At 35.6% G+C, this 22,241-nt stretch overlaps 1 protein-coding gene across 13 annotated transcripts in view; it reads left to right on the top strand.

The window, feature by feature from the left end:
* The window catches only part of BLM (BLM RecQ like helicase), a 121,208-nt gene that overhangs the window by 75,995 nt on the left and 22,972 nt on the right, over nt 1-22,241 (top strand). For all 13 annotated transcript variants that reach the window (XM_077124266.1, XM_077124262.1, XM_077124263.1 and 10 more), the window contains 7 exons: nt 464-655; nt 3,636-3,754; nt 4,708-4,821; nt 5,827-5,925; nt 6,135-6,283; nt 14,292-14,398; nt 15,416-15,576. In XM_077124266.1, coding sequence (XP_076980381.1) covers nt 464-655; nt 3,636-3,754; nt 4,708-4,821; nt 5,827-5,925; nt 6,135-6,283; nt 14,292-14,398; nt 15,416-15,576 — 941 coding nt within the window. The remainder of the gene's footprint in view (nt 1-463; nt 656-3,635; nt 3,755-4,707; nt 4,822-5,826; nt 5,926-6,134; nt 6,284-14,291; nt 14,399-15,415; nt 15,577-22,241) is intronic.

Below are 22,241 nucleotides of genomic sequence, written 5' to 3'. Positions count from 1 at the left end.
TCTTAGAGGAAAGACAACTGGCTTTCATCTGGGTATTCTCTGTCACGTGGGAAAGTATGTGGCAACATCTGCTGGCCCTCTCTCCCAGCTTCTGGGTTCAGACGGCTTTCCCTGGGGCATTTCTCTTCTGCATCTCCAAACATCTGGGTCTGAGCCGGCTCTGAGTCGGCTCTGAGTGCTGACCTGAGGTGTGCTGGGCTGCTGAGCTGCACTGAGCTCTCTTCTGACCTCTGTCTTTGAAGCTTCACTCATTGCAGAAGGCACTGCCCTTAGCTGACAGCAGGTGTGATCAGCCATGGATGAAATTCATGTGCTGATGGTTTAAGTCCACAGCAACAGAACTGGGCACTTTCACCTGGCCAAATGACCACTGAAACTAATTATTACACTTGGTAAATGTGCTGCATGTACTGACTTGTTACATTGATGCAGTGATTTTTCTTAACATTGGTTATTTTTTTAGGCAAGTCCGAGCAAAATTTAGCATCCAAAAATCTGAAACATGAGTGTTTCCAAAGTCTTAGTTTTCCTCATACAAAAGAAATGATGAAGATTTTTCATAAAAAATTTGGATTGCATAATTTTAGAACTAATCAGCTAGAGGCGATCAATGCTGCACTGCTTGGTGAAGACTGCTTCATCTTAATGCCCACTGGTATGTATTTTTAGATATGAATTGGCAAGAATGCATTGGCAGATGTTAAATGAAAACCCTTCAATAATAGAAAGAATACCTAAATCGAATTTCATCCTTTTGGGACCTCTAACCCTCCCATGCCATAGTAAGAAAGTGTATTACCTCACATCCTCTGTTCTTGCTGACATGGTGATATTTCTAGCACTTTTAAGATTTTCAGCTCAAAGCTTGTGTTGAATTGTTTTAGACATTTTCTTCTGGATTTTTTCTTTTTTCTGGACTAAATGGATCTGGAAAGCAAACCAAAAAATAACTGTCAAAATATGGCCATTTCTAGTAGTTTCTTTGTTAGCAGTCTAGCATTGTACTGGCTCTGGGGGGATGGCCTGGTTTAAAGCTCAGCTCTGCCAACTTATTAGCAGTGTGGCCTTGGGCAAGTTACTTAACTCTCTAAATCCCAGTTGCCTCACCTGGCAGTGGGATAATCAATAAAGTATCTAACTCTTAGGATTGTCATGAGGAATAAATGTAAATCATTTAGCTAGTTCTTTCTTTTTTCTTTTTTTTTTTTTTTTACTTTTTTTAAAAAAAATTTATTTATTAATTTAAAAAATCTAACAAATGAACTAAAACATCAACATATATAATCAGTAATTCACAATATCATTACTTAGTTGCATATTCATAATTTCTTAGAACATTTGCATCAATTCAGAAAAAGAAATAAAAAGACAACAGAAAAAGAAATAAAACAAAAACAAAAAAAGATTATACATACCATACCCCATACCCCTTGCTTTCATTAACATTTCATACTAAATTTATTTTAACATTTGTTCCCCCTATTATTTATTTTTATTCCATATGTTCTACTCATCTGTTGACAAGGTAGATAAAAGGAGTGTCATACACAGGTTTTCACAATCACACAGTCACATTGTAAAAGCTATATCATTATTCAAGCATCCTCAAGAAACACATTAGCTAGTTCTTTCTTGACCCCAGTTTTGAAAAAGTCCAGGACTTTTCATTTTGCTGTTATAACAGCTGTTTAGTGATTTATAGTCATCCATGTAAGAATTTTAAATAAGAATGAGTGTCCCATAACAACACTACTGTGTATCTCTAGCTATTGATGTCTGATAGATATTTGTCTGCTAGTATGAGAGGAAGAATGGACAATTTGGAGTTTCAGTGCCTAAATGTAAGTTTTCCTTCTGCTGTTGACACTCCTAACGCCCTTTAGCAAGAGGATTATTGCCATCGTTATTAAATGACGTTGGCAGGGTGTCTGAATTTTTTCAAACTGTTTTTAAATGTAGACTATATGGGCTTAATAATCAGCATTTCACACTTCATTAACTTGGTGATCACTGTGGATCTTAGTTTCAACCCTAATTTGATACTATAAAACTCCAGCTGGGAAAGGGCTCCAGCACAGATCTAGTCCGCTGGTTTTTCCCTCAGGACTTTCCACAGCATCTTCAGGCCTTTAAGGGCATTTGGGGGGCCCTTCCATCCCCATTGAAACCTCTGGATTATCTTTATTTGTATTTGTATACGTATAAAGACTCCAAATAAAATTCGTTTTAGACAAAAGAAGTTTTGAAAACCACTAGCCTAGTGTATTTGCAGGTGATAAAATTGAGGCATGGTATGGCTAAGTGGCATGTCTGTGTTCACACAGCTGATTACATGGTTAAGCAGACACTGAAACTTGTCTCTCCTTTTCTCAGTGCCCTGTTCTCTCCTGTTCATTTATATATGCATACACCAAAGTGAAATGTACTTACTACACATTTGAAAAAGAAAAAATGCAGTGTGTAGTATGAAGATAAAAACAAATCAAAGTTGGAAACTAGGGAATCAGCATTTAGTTATCATTAAATGTTGCTGACTTTTGCCATTTTGAAATAAAGTCACACGAGAGATTTTGGTTTTAGTCTCTTAAAATTTATTTCTCTTAACCTTCTGTTTAGTACACATGAATGTAGTTCTGCCCTTTTTATATTTCAGAGAAAGATTGGGAATATTACCATATTGTTAAGAGTGCTAGAAGTAAATGCTCTGCTATTAGAGTCATACTAATGGTTTAAAAAAAATGAGAACTTATAAGTGCCTTCTGGATCATCAAAGAAATATTAAACCATGTTCAACATAGTTTTTAGTGTTGTATATTCTAACTCTTTAAGAATTAAATATTATATAGAAAGTAATCATTTTAATCCGAGTTTCATGTTAATTGGAGTATTCCTTGTGCTTGAAAGGAATAGAAAGCTTGATGTATTTGGTTTCTCAAGTAGATTTTTTTTAATTGATACATATTATATATTTATATACCATGTAATCATCCAAGCTGTACAATCAGTGGTTCACAATACCATCATATAACTGTGCATTTATCATCATGAACGACTTTTCTTTTTTGTGAGAAATAACATGTATACAAAATAATAAATTTCAAAGCATGTCATAACAATTAGTTGTAGAACAGATCTTCAGGGTTTGATATAGGTTACAGTTCTACAACTTTAGGTGTTTACTTCTAGCTGCTCTAAGATATTGAAAACTAAAAGAAATATCAAAATAATTATTCAGCAGTCATACTCATTTGTTAAACCTGACCTTCTCTTTGTATCTCCATCACCTTTGATCTTTCTTCCACTCTTTAGGGATATTTGGGCTGTGCCCATTCTAACTTTTTCATCTCAAGTAGATTTTTAAAGTAATTCTATTGCGCTCAAGTTTCTTGCCCTGAATTCTTGATTTTACTGTCATATGTGCCTATATCAGATGTCCTTAAAGGTAATTTTGGCACGTTATTTGAATTGTCTAACTATTTTGGCTCATATAAATATGGCAAATTGTTCACACCGTGGGGAATATCACTTAGTGTCCTGTTAACTATTTTAATTATTATATGTAACCTACTTTGTAACTTTAGCCTTCATGCTATCAAGATGGAACCTGAAAGATATTTTTTTTCCCTCTTTTTTAGGAGGTGGTAAAAGTCTGTGTTATCAGCTCCCTGCCTGTGTTTCTCCTGGGGTCACTATTGTCATTTCTCCCTTGAGGTCACTAATAGTAGATCAGGTTCAAAAGTTGACTTCCTTAGATGTAAGTAAAAACAAAACACTATGAATTATAATGAAAATTCTAATAAAATCATGCTATAAAAACAATCATATTTTAGCACTATGGACAACATTTTTATTTAGTAGTTCATGAATAGTAAGAATAAAGCAGAGAAATTACTGTACATTTAAGCACAAGTCTTTGAACATTGTAATACAGATAATCTGTAGTTGAATCTGATTTTAATTAGATAGAATGTATTTTTCATAAGAACTTTTACCCTGTTTTTTGCTGATCTTGGTTTTTTTTTATTACTATGAGAGGATTTCTTTTTTTATTGCTGCCAAATAAGCATAGTTCTCATTCTCTTGTATCTTCAGACGCATATGCACGTGTTTGTGTACACACATAGGTATTTTTTCCTTGTGGCCAAAGTTAAGAGAAATCTGTGACTGCACCCTAGGAAACCCTGTGTATTGTGCTCAAGCAGAACTGTTCTCAGGGTCATGTGCCGCCATCCCTCGACAAGACCACTGCTTTGAGTCTTTTTCCAAAGGATGTCTTGATGCAGCAACAATAAACATTCATGATGTTATAGCCCTTTTATGTAATTATGCTTTAAAAACCTGGAGATACATTTACTTTTTTAAAAAAATGTAGCTCTGTATTAGAACTGGACTCTTTTGGATACTGAATTCATATTTAACTTACAAATATGAAATAATTAGAAAGACCAAAAGAGCACTGGATTTAAAGTAGGCTAATTATTTCAAATTTGTAAAGTATTAAAGGAAGTGAAGAATAGTTTGAGTTATATTTAAAAAGAATTTTTGTTTTTTAACATGTACTGATTATTTCTTATTTTTGTTACATGGAGATACATAGTTCCTTTGACAAGTTTGATACATTTTATCAAATGTTTATACAACTTAAGGATAATAATAAGCTTAAATCATATTAATATATAAAATTTCAATTATTACTTTCATGCTTAGATTCCAGCTACATATCTGACAGGCGATAAGACTGACTCAGAAGCTACAAGTATTTACCTCCAATTATCAAAAAAAGATCCAATTATAAAACTTCTATATGTTACCCCAGAAAAGGTTTGTATTCACTATTTTTTTTCCTTTTTTTGGCATGGGCAGGCCCCGGGAACCGAACCCACGTTTCCGCATGTCAGGCGAGAACTCTGCCTGCTGAGCCACCATGGCCCAGCCTGTATTCATTATTTTTAAGTAGAATACAAAAGCACACCAGAGATACAGATTTTTTATTTTTTATTTCTTTATTTTGGGGAGTACATGGTCTGAGAATCAAACTCAGGTCTCTCCCTCATGGAAGTTGAGCATTCTACCATTGAACCACCTGTGCACCCTAATTTTTAAATTTTTACATATTTTCTGATGTATAACTCTCACTTAGAAACCCCAAATGATAACGTTTTACTACGAATGTGTTGGTTTTCTCTCTTTATATGTTTTTTTCTGAAACATTTGGGAATAAGTTGTAAATAAAATATCTCTTAACCATTAAATACTTCACTGTGCATTTCCTAAAAGGAGTATTTCTTACATAACCACAGTATAGTTATCAAAGTCAAGAAATATTCATCAGCACAAACTATTACCTAATCTATAGATCTTATTCAAGCTTCACTAATTGTCCTATAAGTATCTCATGTCTCTTTAATCTTAACTGTTTTCCATCTCTCTCTGTCTTTCATGATCTTGACATTTCTGAAGAGTGCAGGCCAGTTATTTTGAGAACTCTCTCTCAGTTACAGCATGTGTGCAGGCAGTACCCCCTCTCTAACCCTGTTACAGGGAGTGTGGCAACCCTCAGATGTTTGGAGGCAGAAAAAAATTATAAGAACCGCTGGCCTAATACATAACTGTTTGTTGAATGTGGGTGAAAGTTCTAAAATGTCTAATTTGCTATTTTCTTTTATTTCTGCTATTCTCTTTGTAGATTAAAATGAGACTCAGTTTTATATCGTTTTAATACAACTTAGGTTATAGTGGAACTTAAAGACAACAGAATCATTAAGTGATGTAGTGTTTAACAGTTTTTAAATGTCTAATAATTATATTAATACCTTTCTGGTTTAGATCTGTGCAAGTAACAGGTTGATTTCTACTCTGGAAAATCTGTATGAGAGGAAGCTCTTGGCACGTTTTGTTATTGATGAAGCACATTGTGTCAGTCAGGTAAATTCTGTTCTTTTATATCTTGCAGTATCAATGAGTATATACTACCATCAGTATCATTATTTTCAAAACTGAAGAGACGCATTGAGTGAATTGTTCTGCTGTTTCACTAAAGAATGGGGGCTACGTTTTATTGATAACCGTTTTTAATAATTTTGTACATTTTGTTGAAATTTAATCTGTTGACCAGTATTTTGTTTTTCAACTAGTGGGGACATGATTTTCGTCAAGATTACAGAAGAATGAATATGCTTCGCCAGAAGTTCCCGTCTGTTCCAGTGATGGCCCTTACTGCCACAGCCAATCCCAGAGTGCAGAAGGACATCCTCACTCAGCTAAAGATCCTCAGACCTCAGGTGTAAGTTGTTGAAAGTTATGAATTTTAAAAAACTAGGACAGATGTTCACTAATGCTGCACATTTGAATTATCTCCAGAGTTTTAAAAATCCTAATGCCCAAGCTGAACCCCATGCCAATTAAACCAGAATGTTCAGGGCTGGGAAGCTATTATTTCTTTTAAAAGATCCTCAGGTCCCAGAGTGATTTGAACAGTGAATAAAAAAGTATTTGCAAAGTCCCCTTTGGGAAATGGTGAGAAAGGGGGAAAACTCAACTTCCCCAAGTTGAATTCTTGATATTCTCACAAGCAGTGCAGACAACCAAAGCAATAGGCTGCGTCCCCAGTCTTGGGGTTTGTTCATATGAAACTTAACCCCACAAAGGATAGGTCAAGCCTATGTAAAATTAGACCTAAGAGTCACCCCCAAGAGAGCCTCTTTTGTTGCTCAGATGTGGCCTCTCTCTCCAGCCAACACAGCAAGCAACTCACCACCCTCCTGTCTTTGTGGGACCTGACTCCCAGGGGTGTGGACCTTCCTGGCAACGTGGGGACAGAAATTCTAGAATGAGCTGAGACATAGCATTAAGGGATTGAGAAAACCCTAGAATGAGCTGAGACTTAGCATCAAGGGATTGAGAAAAGCTTCTCGACCAAAAGGGGGAAGAACAAAATGAGACAAAATAAAGTGTCAGTGGCTGAGAGATTCTAAACAAAGTCAAGAGGTTATCCTGGAGGTTATTCTTATGCATTAAATAGACATCACCTTGTTAGCCAAGATGTAATGGAGCGGCTGGAGGGAACTACCTGAAAATGTGGAGCTGTGTTCCAGTAGCCATGTTTCTTGAAGATGATTGTATAGTGATATAGCTTTCACAATGTGACTGTGTGATTTTGAAAACCTTGTGTCTGATGCTCCTTTTATCTACCTTATCAACAGATGAGTAAAACAAATGGCATAAAAATAAATAATAGGGGGAACAAATGTTAAACTTAGATTGAAATGCTAGTGATCAATGAAAGGGAGGGTAAGGGATATGGTATGTATGAATTTTTTTCTGTTGTCTTTTTATTTCTTTTTCTGAATTGATGCAAATGTTCTAAGAAATCATGATGATGAATATATGCAACTATGTGATGATATTGTGAGTTACTGATTATATATGTAGAATAGAATGATCATATGTTAAGAATGTTTGTGTTTCTTTGCTTTCATATTTTTTAAAAAATTAAAAAATTAATTTAAAAAATTAAAGAAGAAAGATCCTCACCAATGTGCAGCAAAGATTAGGAACTAGGGCTCGGGGGCTTTTCTTCACTTGCTGAAATTTAAAGCACCATCCCAGCACCTGTTTTGGATGTAGGGATAACTTACATGCTGTACTTATTGACCCAGTAATGAATTAACTTTTATCTCATTTTGGCTTCCTGCCTCCCAGAGAAATCTTCATGAAATGAAAAATGACCCTGCTTTGTTATTTTCCCTTAAATTTTGAGTTATAGCCAAGATATTGAAAACGGTACGAAAACTATCCATAGGTTTTTTTGTTTTTGTTTTACTTTGTTTTCATCTCAACAGCAAAATGCTTCTTGTTAACAGTGTTGATGAGCATGTGGAAAAATAAGAGCCCTCATGCATTGTTGCTAAGAATGTAAAATGGTGCAGGTATGGAAAACAATTTGGCATTTCCTCAGGTGAAATAAAAAATTCACGTAGGGCTAATGAATCCCAATTCTAGATATGTATTGAAAGAATTGAGAATAGGGACTCAAATAGATACTTTTTACACCAATGTTGATAGCAGCATTATTCATAATAGCTGACAGGATAGAAGCAACACTGCTGTCCATCAACAGATGAATGGGTAAACAAAATGCATACTATATACCTACAATAGAAAATTATTCATTTATACAAAGGAATCAAGTTTTGATACATGCTACAACATGGATGAGCCTTGAGGACATCATGTTGAGTAAAATAAGCCAGACACAAAAATAACAAATATTGTATGATTTCTCTTATACGAAATACCTAGAATAAGCAAATTCATAAAGACAAAAAAATACATTACAGGTTATTGGGGTGGGAATGGATTGTGGGGATGGGATGGGGAGTTTCTCTTTGGGGTGATGGAAGAGTTTTGGTAATGGATGGTGGTGTTGGTAGCACATTATTGTGAATGTAATGCCACTGTATTACAAAGACATAAAGTGGTTAAAATGGGAAATTCTGCATTGTATATGTTACCACAATAAAAATTAAAAATTGCTTCTTATTGCCACCAAATTCATAATTGCTCAATAACAAATACTACTATGAAAAGTAATCCCAAATAAAATGAAAAAGAAAAGAAAAATAAAGAAATAAAGTAATCCCACATATATGGATTTTACTGGGTTGTTTTGTACCTGTACCTGAGTTTGTAGAGAGGTACATTCCCTAGTAGGTTCATTGACTCAGCAAATATTTATTGACTATCTATTGTGTACCAAGGTTAGAGTATTTTTTCATCCTAATTTTTTAGTGGGCACTTTGAGTTTGAGGTATAAACATTAATCTGGAGTGTCTGTAAAGGAGTAATGGCTGAAAAATATATTGGGGTAAACTTTTAAAGCACAGCTTTCATTCATTTGGGAATAAAGACAGTAAGCTGGATCTGTAAACATTGTAAGCAGTAAAAACAACAGCAACTCTCAGAGAGTAGTAAGAATAACTGAAAGTTCTGTATGAAGGATGTGAAAGGAATCATGTGATTAAGGTAGATTCTTAGGCCTTTGCAGATTAAATTGACAGCTTCTAAATTATCTGTTCTCATATAGGGAATTCATACACTTTGGATTTCTTTCGGCTTTTAAGTTGTTTGATTCAGCCCTAAAATGTTTTGTTGCTAATAATTACTTTATGTGGCACTAATGGTCATACTTGACCATTATAAGATAAGATAAGATATAGGATATAGGATAAGAATTTTATGTGTATAATCTCAAAAATTTGAAATGGAATATTTTAATTTAATCTAACTTTCAGAAGGGGTGTTTCTATAAAATGAGGAGAAAGAGATATTTTGCTCCCATAGTTGATATGTATTTTAACACAATGTCATATTGTACTTTAGGTTCTAGTATATAGCCTAGAAATTTGCTTCTGTAAGTACTACATTAATCTATGAAGTTTTTCTTTTATCTAATAAATGTTTTTAGCTTTTCAGCATCAGTTCGTGCCAGATGCAATTTCCTGTTCTTTTAGATCAGCTGTACTAATTGGCCGATGCGCAGAGTTAACAGAAACGGTATAGATTCCATTCACCTTTTAAATAACTTTTTTGTAAGTATAGAATTTGTGATTTATGTTTGAGTAAACATTGTACGTATTCATCTAGAGGCAACATCAAATTGCAGAATAAAGTAAGGAGTGATTAGAATGATACATTACAGCCTGCAGAAACCCAGGAAGGCAAGATTAACTGTATTCAGAAGTAACAACTATTGATGAGGAGTCAGGTGGAATCTTATAAAACCTGACTTACAGGATAAATGACCTTTTTAAAAAGTTGAACGACTCATTGAGATATAGTAGACATATCTTAAAATTTACCCAAAATGTGTAGTTCAGGTTTTTTTTCTTTTTAGCGTATTCACAGAATTGTGCCACCATTACCACTATTTAATTTTTGAACATTCTTAGGCTCTTTAAGAAGAAACCCTTAACCTATTAGTGTTCAGTTCCCATTCTCCCCCCACCCCATCCTTACCACAGACCTAGGCCACCATTAATCTATTTGCCTATTCTGTTTTGTTTTTTTTTTTCATGTAAATGATTATCATTCCATATGTGACTTTTTGTGCTGGCTTCTCTCACTTAACATAATGTTTTCTAAGTCTCTTATGTTGTAGTATCAGTACTTCATTCCCTTTTATGGCTGAATGATAGATATTCCATTATATGGATATACCACTTTTGATTTATCCATTCATCAGTTGATAGACATTTGGGTTGTTTCCATTTGGGGGCTATTATGAATAATGCTGCTATGAGCATTTACGTTTAAGTTTTGGTGTAGACATATATTTTCATTTCTTTTGGGTTGAATAGGTATATATCTAGGAGTGAAGTATCCATGAGAGTAGAAACATTGGGTTATAAGGTATATGATATGCTTATGATGCAGTTTTGTCAAAACTTTGGAGCCATAAATTTAGTCCTTTCAAATAATGGAAAATAAGCACCGTGACATGTAATTGGCTTAGCCAATCTTCACTGCCAAGCCAGTTGGCTAAATTAGTCTTGTTTTTTTTTTTTGATCCACCCTCCCCAAAATATGACTTCATTTTTCAATCCAAATAAACTATCTAGTATACTTCCCAATGACACTATCCCAGTTTCAAAAGCAATAGGAACTGAGCACAAGTTGATTGTATTTCCTCACACACAAGTTTAAAAGGACATAAATTGGACACCTTGGTAAGTAGTTACCATTTAATGGCAGTATCCCATTATTGCTCCCTTTAGTCAAGATGTAATTCTTTGGCATCCAAGACTTTTTTTTAATCTTTATTAAGATTTAATTCACACACTCCGAAATTCACCCATTTAAAGTGTACAATTCAGTGTTTTTTCTTATATTCGGAGTTGTACTACCATCCCCATGGTCTTCATTTAAAACGTTTTCATTGCTCCCAAAAGAAGCCCTATACCTATTAGTAGTAACTCCCCATTCTTGTCCCTCTCTTTTGTGCCTGGCTTCCTGTACTTAGCATGGTATTTTAAGGATCATCCATGTTGTGGCATGTATGAGTACTTCTTTTTTTTTTTTTTGCATGGGCAGGAGCCAGGAACCGAACCCAGGTCTCTGGCATGGCAGACGAGAACTCTGCCACTGAGCCACTGGTACCCACCCTCATTACTTTTTATAGCTCAGTAGTATTCCATTGTATGTGCATTCCACATTTTATCATTCATCAGTTGATGGACATTTGAATTGTTTCCATTTTTTAGCTGATATGAATAATGCTGCTTGTTTACAAGTTTTTGTGTAAATATGTGTTTTCAGTTCTCTCAGATAAAGACCTGGGAGTGGAGTTGCCGGGTCATAGATTAATCGTGTTTAACTTTTTGAGGAACACCAGACTTTTCCAGAATGGCTGTACCATTTTACATTCCCATCAGCTGTATACAAGGGCTCTAATTTCTCTACAGCCTTGCCAACACTTGTGTTAAAAAGAAGCTGAGGCATTTTTTAAATGTTGTTAAAGTTTATTTGGGCAACAAACAATTCCTGAATTGGGCAGCACAAAGTCAAAAGGCTCCTTGATAGAGAGGCCCACCAAGAAATTGGAAAGGGGGTGCTAATATAGGTCAAACATGGAAGTAAACAAGGAAATGTTAAGTTCCAGTTTCTATTTTACCTTTTACATAGGGGGCGGATTTACATATTGAGGCACTGATATGTGTGGTATGCCTGCCCATTCTGAGAAGCTTTCTCTACTGCACCAAGTTTATTACCAAGTATTGCTTGTCTGCAGTTCTATAGGGTACATTGCATTTTTCCATTTTCTCTGAAAAGGGTCTGTCCTAGCAGTACCCAGTGCAAGTAGCCATTTGATTTTACGTTACACTTGTTATTGTTTCTTTTTTTTTTTGATCAATAGTTTTTTTGTTGTGTTTTTTTTTTTGTGACTAAAACACTGTTCTGAAATTAGAGTAGAGTTTAGAGCATGGGAGAAGCAGCAAGGCCCCTCTTGTTCAGAATCATTGCAGCTTTCCTAGTGACGGCCTCCGCTGAGCCTTGAGCCCAGATTAGCTCAAATAAATTCTGAGATTATATCCATCATTTGTATTCCTGGGCAATTCTCTTCATACCATAATATTATCAGTCTCTGTTATAGCTGCAAATGTAAATAATTAACTGAAGTGATGGTCCGTGGCCGTATCAGTCTTTTATCTGGGCCTTTTTTCCACAATTTGTGAGGCAATCTTCTGCCATTTCAAGCACTAAAAGAACTCTCTGTATATAAAGGACATCATAAGAGAAATAGTTTCCTAGTATTGTTTGCCAGTATCACCAGACCTCAGGAAAACTGCATTCTATGACAATATCAATGAAAGAGGAAACTTCATAAAGTGAAAATCATCTCTATTCCTACCACTTTACTGTCAATATAACTGAAATCAGAACAAAGAAAAATTCACCTACACTTCTGCCATATTTCAATTTGTTTTTCTTGGTATCCTGGAGGTTTTTACATTTAGAATAGATGAAAGCAAAATTTGTTTGTTTTTGGAAGGGAGAAGGACCCCACTGTAAAAGGAAAAGTGAGAAAGGAGGAACCAGTGGGATATCTTGATTACATATACATTCTTAGACAAATGAGCTTTAGGAATAAGAGCATGTGAAGATAAGAACTCTTTGCTCATGTACCCTTGGAAAGTCTTTGAACCTGTAGGGTTATGCATTCCCAATTTTAGAGCACAGATCTAAAAACAATTTGAATGTGGTTTAGGAGTCTGGAAAGAAGTCCAACTTGGGGGAAAAGGTGGAACTTACGGGAACAATATTATGGGTTTCAAACAGTGAGAGCAAGGTTCCTGAAGGAAATAATGTTGAATAGGAATGGAAGAGAGCCCCAAAAAGGTCATTTTGGGGATGGCTTTCACTTAAGGAATAAGCAAAGTAAGAAGAGAAGGAGATGAAGATGTCAGAGTTGTAAGAAAAAACACAAAAACGCAAAGCTGTGAGCTAATAGGGGATTTTATGTAAGGAAGGTCAGCAATGTAGAGTGACACAGACTGCAGAGAGAATGAGGTCTAAAAAAGGCTCCTGAGGCTGAAGGCATTGGGCAGATCACTGCTGCCTGTTACATAGCCTTCTTACCTGTAACAGTCCCTTCAGGAGTAAGGCTGCCCGCCACGTGTGAGACAACTTTAGTCTTAGAACTAAACTGGCCATCTTTCCAGTGGCCTCAAAACCTCCACCCGTTTATCTTGGATCTAGGTAGAAAGATGGAAAGCAAATAATATCCCCATCTTTCCTCCTTCTGATCCTACCTGCTGTAGACAAAGGCAGCCTCCCTAGGACAACTTCTTGCAATTTTGTTTCCTTCTATCAACTTGAACACTGAGTTATCTTTGTGCTTTAATCTTAACTTGTTTTACAATCTTGTCTCTCCTTCCTGTGGATAGGAAATAATTGGAACCTGGGATATGGAAGGTCCCTGAAAGGCCAGGAACCCTAAACAATTCTCTCATCTTTCTTTAGTTTTAAAAGCTCTGAGAAAATAATTTTGGTAAAATGGTGGCAGCAAAAGCCAGTAGTAAAGTGAAGGGAGTTGAATTTGGGTGTATAGTAGGTTAGTTGGGGACCTAAGAATCTTCTAAAAAACTTGCCCTTGAAGGAAAGAGAGAAGTAGAATGCTAGCTGCTGTGAAATTCAGGCTTTTATCATTTTTAGGATTGGTGATCCTAGAACATATCCAGAGATAAAAGGAAAGAATGCAGAAAAGATAAGAGAGGGAGTAATAAAGATACTGAACTTCCAGAGGAAATGGGATGCCAGGAGCAAACGACCAGAGGAGGAGCACATCTAATCAGAGTCAACCGTGTCCCCTCCAAGCCCCAGACAGAATATAATCTGAAGTCTTCTCCATGATTTGTAGGCTTAACTCCTTCTGCGTCCCTGTGATCATCTCTTTCTGTACACTGTCAAAATTTGGGAGCATTGGTGGTCTAAACATGTTTATCACACATGTTTATGATACAAAATATGGCTTATTTTGTCTTTTCTACAAGTTCTCTTCTTTAGTCCTAAATTTTTGTTCATCTCTTCTCATACACAGTGTCCTTTCCCTGCTTATCAGCGTTCTCTTCTTCCACATCAGTGTTCCGTTCTGGAAGCTGCTAATAGCAATATTCATCTTAAGACAACTTAATATTTAGGCTTGCATTGTGGAAAATCCATGTTTCATTTTTGAAGATGGTTCAAACTGTATTTTCTCATACTGCTACATTTTCTGTTTGGGACTTTTTTAGGTTTAGCATGAGCTTTAACAGACATAATCTAAAATACTATGTATTGCCGAAAAAGCCTAAGAAGGTGGCATTTGATTGCTTAGAATGGATCAGAAAGCATCACCCACGTGAGTACAGCCATGTGACAAATTATGCCTAGAAGTGGTTTTAAAAAAAAGGTCTTTTTGGTGCCACAATAGAATATGTAAAATTGAATATTAAACATTTCTTTTCTCATTTTGATAGCACTAACTTGCTATTTAGAGAGCAGATTATTGTAACTCTCTCTATTCTAGTAATTGTAAAATCTCATTTGGTTTGATAACAATAAATCTTAACAAAAAGTATATTAAATACTACCTCCTACACAACTATATTAAAATTCTTGGTTTCATTGTCTTTCCTTTGGCTTCTATCAGTGTATGAATTGTACAGCTCCTTGTTTTAGTGCCTTCTCCCAACAGCGTCTGCCTTTGAGTTGTATTAATTTGAGATCCTGAAATGTATAGCAGTTTTCCATGTAGCCCCTTTTCCACTTTTCCATAGAAAATTTTTTTTGTTAAAAATTTGTTTCATTTTTTTAAATTAATATTCATGCTTTTGAACAAATCAAGCAAATATGGAGGTATACCAAGGAGAAGTCAGTAACCTCCCTTTCCAGCTCTCCAAGGCACCTAATATAGAGTGTACATCTCTGTCTTTGGCTCTGCCACAGAACGTTGACTTTTTGTTTAATACCTTTTATTTTCTGATTTTAAAAGTAACAAAGATAGTAACAATAAAAATATAATGTATACTTCTTGATAAAAATTTAGAAGAAGCAAAAGACAAGCTTCACTGTTCCTTCCAGTAATCTATGTGTGCATTTTTCTCTCCTTGACCGTACTATAGTGACAGTGATTGTAGCCTGAGCCTGCTTTGTTTCTTGAGCATTTTCCCATGTCTTTTAAAAACTTAGATAACACTTTTAATAGTTACAATATATTTCATTTCACATTTTACTTCCTTAATTAGTCCCCTAATGTTGGCTATTAAGATATTTCTAATTTTTAAAAAATTATGTTTAATTAAGCTATATTTCTAAGAACATAATGTAAATTCTGTTGTCATTAATGTTAAAAGAAACCGTTTTGGTTTCTCGACAGATGAGTCCGGGATAATTTACTGCCTCTCTAGGCGAGAGTGTGATACCATGGCAGACACACTGCAGAAGGATAGTCTCGCCGCCCTCGCCTACCATGCCGGCCTCAGTGATGCCGCTCGAGACGAAGTACAGCACAAGTGGATTAATCAGGATGGCTGCCAGGTGACTTTAAAATAAACTAAGGAAACAATTTTTTTATATTATGTGCACCAGTTTGAATGAGTTGAATGCAAATTATTTTTACCATGGGGTAGTAAATAACCAAAATAAGACTGAAATTGAAAAACAGATATTTTTTTGAGCCTTCCAAAGTTGTTTCTATTTTTTCTTAAATCAGAATTGTTTTGGTGGTATGATTCACATAGTATAAAACCCTTTTTGTGTACTGTATAGTGGGGGTCACATTTCATTCTTTTTCCATGTTTCTTTCCCGTTATTGCAGCATAATTTGCTTTTTTTTTTTTTTTTTTTCCTGCGGGGGGTGGGGAGCTGGGGGAATACACAAGAATCAAACCAGGTCTCCCTCATGGCAGGTAAGGCTTCTACCCCTGAACTACCCTTATATCCCCCCATAAAATCCTTTTTTTTTCTTTTTGTATGCTGTATGGCGAGGGGGTCACATTTCATTCTTTTTCCATGTGAGTATTCTGTTATTGCAGTACCATTTGTTGAATTTTTTGTTTGTTTTTTTGGTAAATATCTGTGCTAGGAATCAAACCCAGGTCTCTCGCATGACAAGCACGCATACCACTAAACTACCCTTGCACCCTCCCATAAAACCCTTTTAAAGCAAACATATACAGTGGTTTTTAGTACATTCATAAGGTTGTACAACCATCACCACTACCTTAATTCCAGAAGGTTTTCCTTCTTTGGCATGTGGATGTCCGGTATGTCAGCATGTTTGAATTGTCTTGGCAAAAATCAGTTGATTTTAAGTGTGACAGTTTATTTCTGAACTTTCAGTTCTGTTCCTTTAGCCTACATGTCTGTCCACACTATCTTGATTGCTACAGCTTTGTAGTAAGTGCTGATGCAGAAGAGGAATTTGACAAAATCCAGGACCTCTTCTTGATAAAAACAGAGAAGTAGGAATAAAAGGAAACTTCCTCAACATGATAAGGGGCATATACAATAAACCACAGTTAACATCATACTCAACAGTAAAAGACTAAACTTTCACCCTAAAATCAAGGCAAGGATACCAACTTTTACCAGTTATTCGATATTATACAAGAAGTGCTAGCCAGAACAAATTAGGCAAAAAAAAGAAATAAAAGGCATCCAGATTATAAAAGAAGTAAAACTTTCCCTGCTTATAGATGGTATGATGCCATTTATAGAAAATCCCCAAAAAATCTAGAACAAAGCTACTGAGCTAATAACTGATTAGCTAATAATTAATAAACGAATTCAGCAACGTAGCAGGATACAAAATTAACAAAGCAAAGATCAGTGGTGTTTCTGTATAGTAAGGAACAATCTGAAGAGGAAATCAAGAAAAAAATATTCCATTTATAATAGCAACTAAAAGAATCAAATACCTGGGTTAAATTTAATCCAGGATGTAAAGAACTTGTACTTGGAAAACTACAAACCTAAATGCAGGGAAGGACATTCCATTTCATAAATTAGAGTATTAAAAATTGTTAAGATATCACTCCTACCCAAAGCAATTTATAGATTCAACACAGTCCCAATCAAAATTCCAATAACCTTCTTTGAAGGAATGGAAAAGACAGCCATCAAATTCATATAGAAGAATGAAGGGCCCAATAGCAAAAATCATCTTGATAAAGAATACAGTTGAAGGACTTCCACTTTCTGATTTTAAAACTTATTACAAAGCTACAGTAATTGAAACAGTGTGATATTGACACAAGGACAGACATATAGACCAATGGAATAAAATTGAGAATTCAGAAATAAACCATCATGTCTAGGGCTAATTAACTTTTGACAAGCATGCCAAGTCCACTCAATGGGGAAAGTATAGTCTCTTCAATAATTGATGCTGGGAAACTGAATATGCACAAGCAAAAAAAATGAAAGCGGACCCCTACCTCCTACCATATACAAAAATTAACTCAAAATAGATCATAGACCTAAATATGAGAACCAAAACCATAAAACTCCTAGAAGAAAACATAGGTTGCATCTTCAGGACCTTGTGTTTAGCAGTGGTTTCTCGGACTTTACCTGAGAAGCATGAGCAACAAAAGAAAAAAATTAATTCGACTTCATTAAAATTAAAAACTTTTGTACATCAAAGTATCTTATCAAGAAAGTGAAAAAACGAAAGTGGAAAATAGCAAATATTGGCAAGGATGTAAAGAAATAGAAACCCTCATGTATTGTTGGTGGGGATGTAAAATGCTGCAGCCACTGTGGAAATAATTTGGTAGTTCCTCATAAAGCTAAATATAGAATTACCATATGACCTGGAAATCCTATTTCTAGTATAAAACCCAAAGAATTGAAAGTAGGGACTCTAAACAGATATTTGCACACTGATGTTCATAGCAGCATTATTCACAGTAGCCAAAAGGTAGAAGCAACCCACATGTTCAGTCAATAAATGGATAGACACAATGTGGTATATGTGATGGAATATTATTCAGCCATAGAAAAGAATGAAGTTCTGCTACACGCTATAACATGGGTGAATCATGACTATATCGTGCTGAGTGATAAAAGACAGACATTGTATGATCTTACTTCTATGAAATAACTAGAAAATGCAGATTTATAGAGTCAGAAATTAGAATACAGGTTAACAGGCAAGAATAGGGAATGGGGAGTTCATGCTGAATGGGTGCAGAGTTTCTGCTTGGGGTGATGGAAAAGCTGTAATATTTGGTGTTGATGGTAGCACATTATTGTGACTATAGTTAAACACCATTGAAATTACACTTGAAACTGGTCAGGATGGGAAATTTTGCGTTGTATATATGTTACCACAATAAAAAATTTAAAAGTAATCTTGTTTAAAATGAGGTGGTCACACTGAGGGAAAAAATATCCACAAAGATACACAGCAAGGACAAACTGGTATGGATAAGAGAGAGGTTCGTGCTGAGGTCCAGAGAGCATTTCCAGTGACTGCAGCATCAACGGGAATGGATTAAGAAGCATTTCAGTGTGTATATTTGCTTACTCTCTGTATCAGCACAGTAAGCAGAACCACAGAAAAGAAGGAAGTCATTGACTTACTAGCAGCATGTCTGCCCTGACTCCAGGACAGAGGGTGACACCAGTCAAGGGAATAAGCACAAGTCTTTCTACCGCACTGGAACAGTCTGTTAGCTTGACTTACCTGCTCCATCCCCATCTGTGCTTTTCTTTATTAATCCTATCAGATTTCTGTATTTTTCTTTATCAATCCAATCAGATTTCTGTAATTTGCTGTTGCCCAAGTAGGCCAAGAGGGAAGCTTAAAACACTAGCCATCCCATTTTGTGGCAAATGTCAGTTTTGGGTAAATCCCTCTCTAAATAAGGATGAATTTGAGAAAAACAACTAGTAATTATTTAAAGACTTTGAAAAGTTTTTTTGGCTCAGAAAATAGAAATCATTACATAGAAGATTTAGAATAATCAAAAAGAGAAGAAAATCTTAGAGGATAGCAGCCTACTATCCTCAGAAACATATATGCCATGGCTTATATTAGCTAGGGACAGTTTGCTGTAAGGAGATCACAGGCTGAGAGGTAGGAAGAAATGAAAGTACAGCTTATGCAAAGGAGAAAATTTAAGAATACAGCAAATAGAATTATATGTCAAGAAACAAATGGGTTGACTCAGTGCAGACATTTGAATTAGTGATATAGTGACCAATAAACTTGAGAGTGCAAAGGGAAAAAAAAAACAGGAAAAAAAAAACCAAAAAAAAGACAGGAAAGTGATAATTGAGTGATAAAGGGAAAATTACATTTGTTAGTAATAGGAAATGGGGATTCAGCCTAAGGATAATAAGTGTTCCCAAAGTAGTTGAAATAAATGCATTAATCACAATTTATAAGTAAACATATAACAGGATTAAGGATTTGTCACAAGATCACTGGGCCAAAATTCACATGTAGACATAGTTCAGCATATCGAATTATAAAGTGTCTTTGATTGCCAGGCTGCTATAACAAAGTACTATAATCAGCCATAAATTACTGTTCTCACAGGAGGCTTAGAAGTAGAAATCAGGGTGTCGATAGGATCCTGCTTCCTCTGAAGTCTGCAGCGTCTCCTTCTGCCTCCTTACCTTCCATGTCCAAACTGCCTCTGCTTATGGGAATTCAAGTTGATTTGGGTGGAGGCCCACCCTGACTGAATGTGGCCTTACCTGGACTAACAGCATCTTCAGATCCCGTTTACAAATGTGTTCATACCCATAGAACCAGGGGGTGGGACGCGAACATGTGTCTTTGGGGGCATGGTTCTATCCGTAACACAAAGCTAAAAGAGCTTATCTCTGTGCACAAAAGTAAAAGAAATAGATTACTCTACAAAGAACAAAAGCAGACATGCCTGAGACTGCTGTAATAGGTACGAAAGGCATGGTGTACATCCTCAGAGTCAGAGAAGGGAAGACTGGGACTGAGAAACTCCATACCCAGCTCATTGCCGTTTATGTTGAAAGCATCAGATAGGCATTTTCAGACATGCAGCGGTTCAGAAAATATATATATTACTCGTATTGTTCCTGAAGTAATTACAGATGTCAGTCTTTCTAAATTAATTTATACATTTGATTAATCAAAATTCCAGGTTGTTTTTTCTCTATAATATACTTTTTCTAAAGCTTGCCTGGAAGAATGTTCAAATGAGAATAGCTAAAGGAATTTAGCAAGAAAATAACAACATAAACACTGGCTTTGTGCAGTACATTAAAATAGATCACTAGAACAGAAAATCCAGAAATAAACTGAAATACATATAAAAACTTGATATGTGATAAGGAAGACATTAAAATTTAATAAGGGTAGAATTCTTGCCTGCCATGTAGAGGACCTGGGTTCAATTTCTGGCCCATGCACTTCTCAAACAAATAAGCAAACAAACAAATGAAAAACCGAACGAGCAACAGTGCAGCAAATGGTGCTGGAATAAGGGGATACTCACATGCAAAACGAATGAAATGTCACCCCTGCCATAGAGCATACAAAAAAAAAAATGAGGAAGGAAAAGATTATGTAACTAATAGTATTGTTTATCTAATGAGGATTTTGGTTTCACAGCAATATAAATTAAAGATAAATAAAGATACTGATACTTAAAATATATGATCTCTAAATGAGAACTTTCTAAGCTTAAAAGTATTGGTGATGATGTTATAAAAGCTGCTTTCATGTAGTGCTTAGGAGAGCCCTGAAGATGTTCAAATGCTAATGGTGTGGGGAGAAATCTGATTCAAACATATATAATTTCAAGTGTGTAAAAAGAAAATTGAGTAGAAAAAAAAACAAGGAAAGAGTGAAAGGAAGAAAGCCTAAAAGAAAATAGTCTAGAATTCAAGAGCAATAGCTCCTAATCATATAATTTGAAGTGATTTTGTAAAGTTCTTTGAATCTTTATGTATATTTCAAAAATTCTACATTGACTATAATATTACTTTGATGAAAAATTTTGGTTAAAATATGGTGAGGTTTTGTTTTTTTGTTTGTTTTTAATCGTTTCTACTCTCACCTTAGCTAAACCTAATAGTCAGGTATAATGCTATCCTACGCCAACTGGACAGCCTCGATCTTGTCAGAGACAGAATAAAACTTGGTTGTTTTAGTTTACAAAGAAATCGTTGTATTCTGAAGTTTTAAAAAGAACAACATAAAAATAAAGAAGGAAATAACTCAACAAAGCAGATTTTCCCAGTTATAAGAGTTAAGGGCTTTCAGAAAGAGTTGGTATCATCGTGGCTTTATTGGCAGCCTGCGGACTCTACCTCACAATCGTGTGCCCACGTGAACCTTTGGAGATGTCCCCAGTCTTCACTGTCACCCTGCAGCGGTCGCTGCACAACCTCTCCCTGCTCACCACTAGAGCCTATGGTAGACTTTCTCTTCCCAAGGAGATACAACTCTGATCCAAGAGGGAAAACTAACCTCCAGTGCAGCCCATTGCCATTCACAGTGTTGACAAATGTACCCATGTTCTGTCTGCATACTCCATAGCTTGCAGTTCCTTTTTCTAGTACTCACAGTTACTAAATTCATGTCAAGAGCTTCAGTCTGGCTGCCAGATATTTCATTTGCCATTGAAATACTATCCTTAGAGTAGCAGTTCATTTTTTTAAGCACTAAAAAGTCTTGCAGCTTTATTTGTATAATATAATTTTGCCTGGAGATAAAACTTTTTTATCTGGGCTAATTAGGACCAAAGTTTGCAACTAAAATGGGTATACTCGAAACTGATATTTTGCTGAAAACTCTGTCAAGATAAAAAAAAAAAATTATTGAGCTCCTGAATTTTAACCATCACCTGGCTTCAACTAAGTAATTTGTGTGGGCCAAGACCCATGGTCCTCAGCCTTTTTTTTTTTTTTTCTCCATATAAACAACACATCAGCTGATGAATAAAAAGAGTTGGTAAATTTTAAGGTGATGCCACTGGGAAAACTGCCAGTGAGCTCTGGAGTAGGTGAGAATGCCATTGCATCTGAATCACTGGAGAAGCTGGCAGCAGTGGCTCTGAAAGTGCAAGCCCTGGGAATACCCCGGAGCTTCTGAGCAACACTTTTATGACCCCTGACCTGGATATCAGGGCTGTGTGGGCAACAACCCCACACCTCAGCATCAAAAAATGTGAGAGACCAACAGTGGCAACACATCAAGGAGTGAC

Source organism: Tamandua tetradactyla, chromosome 12, assembly GCF_023851605.1.
Source record: "Tamandua tetradactyla isolate mTamTet1 chromosome 12, mTamTet1.pri, whole genome shotgun sequence".
NCBI lineage: Eukaryota > Metazoa > Chordata > Mammalia > Pilosa > Myrmecophagidae > Tamandua > Tamandua tetradactyla.
This window is presented reverse-complemented; position numbering and strand designations above follow the sequence as displayed.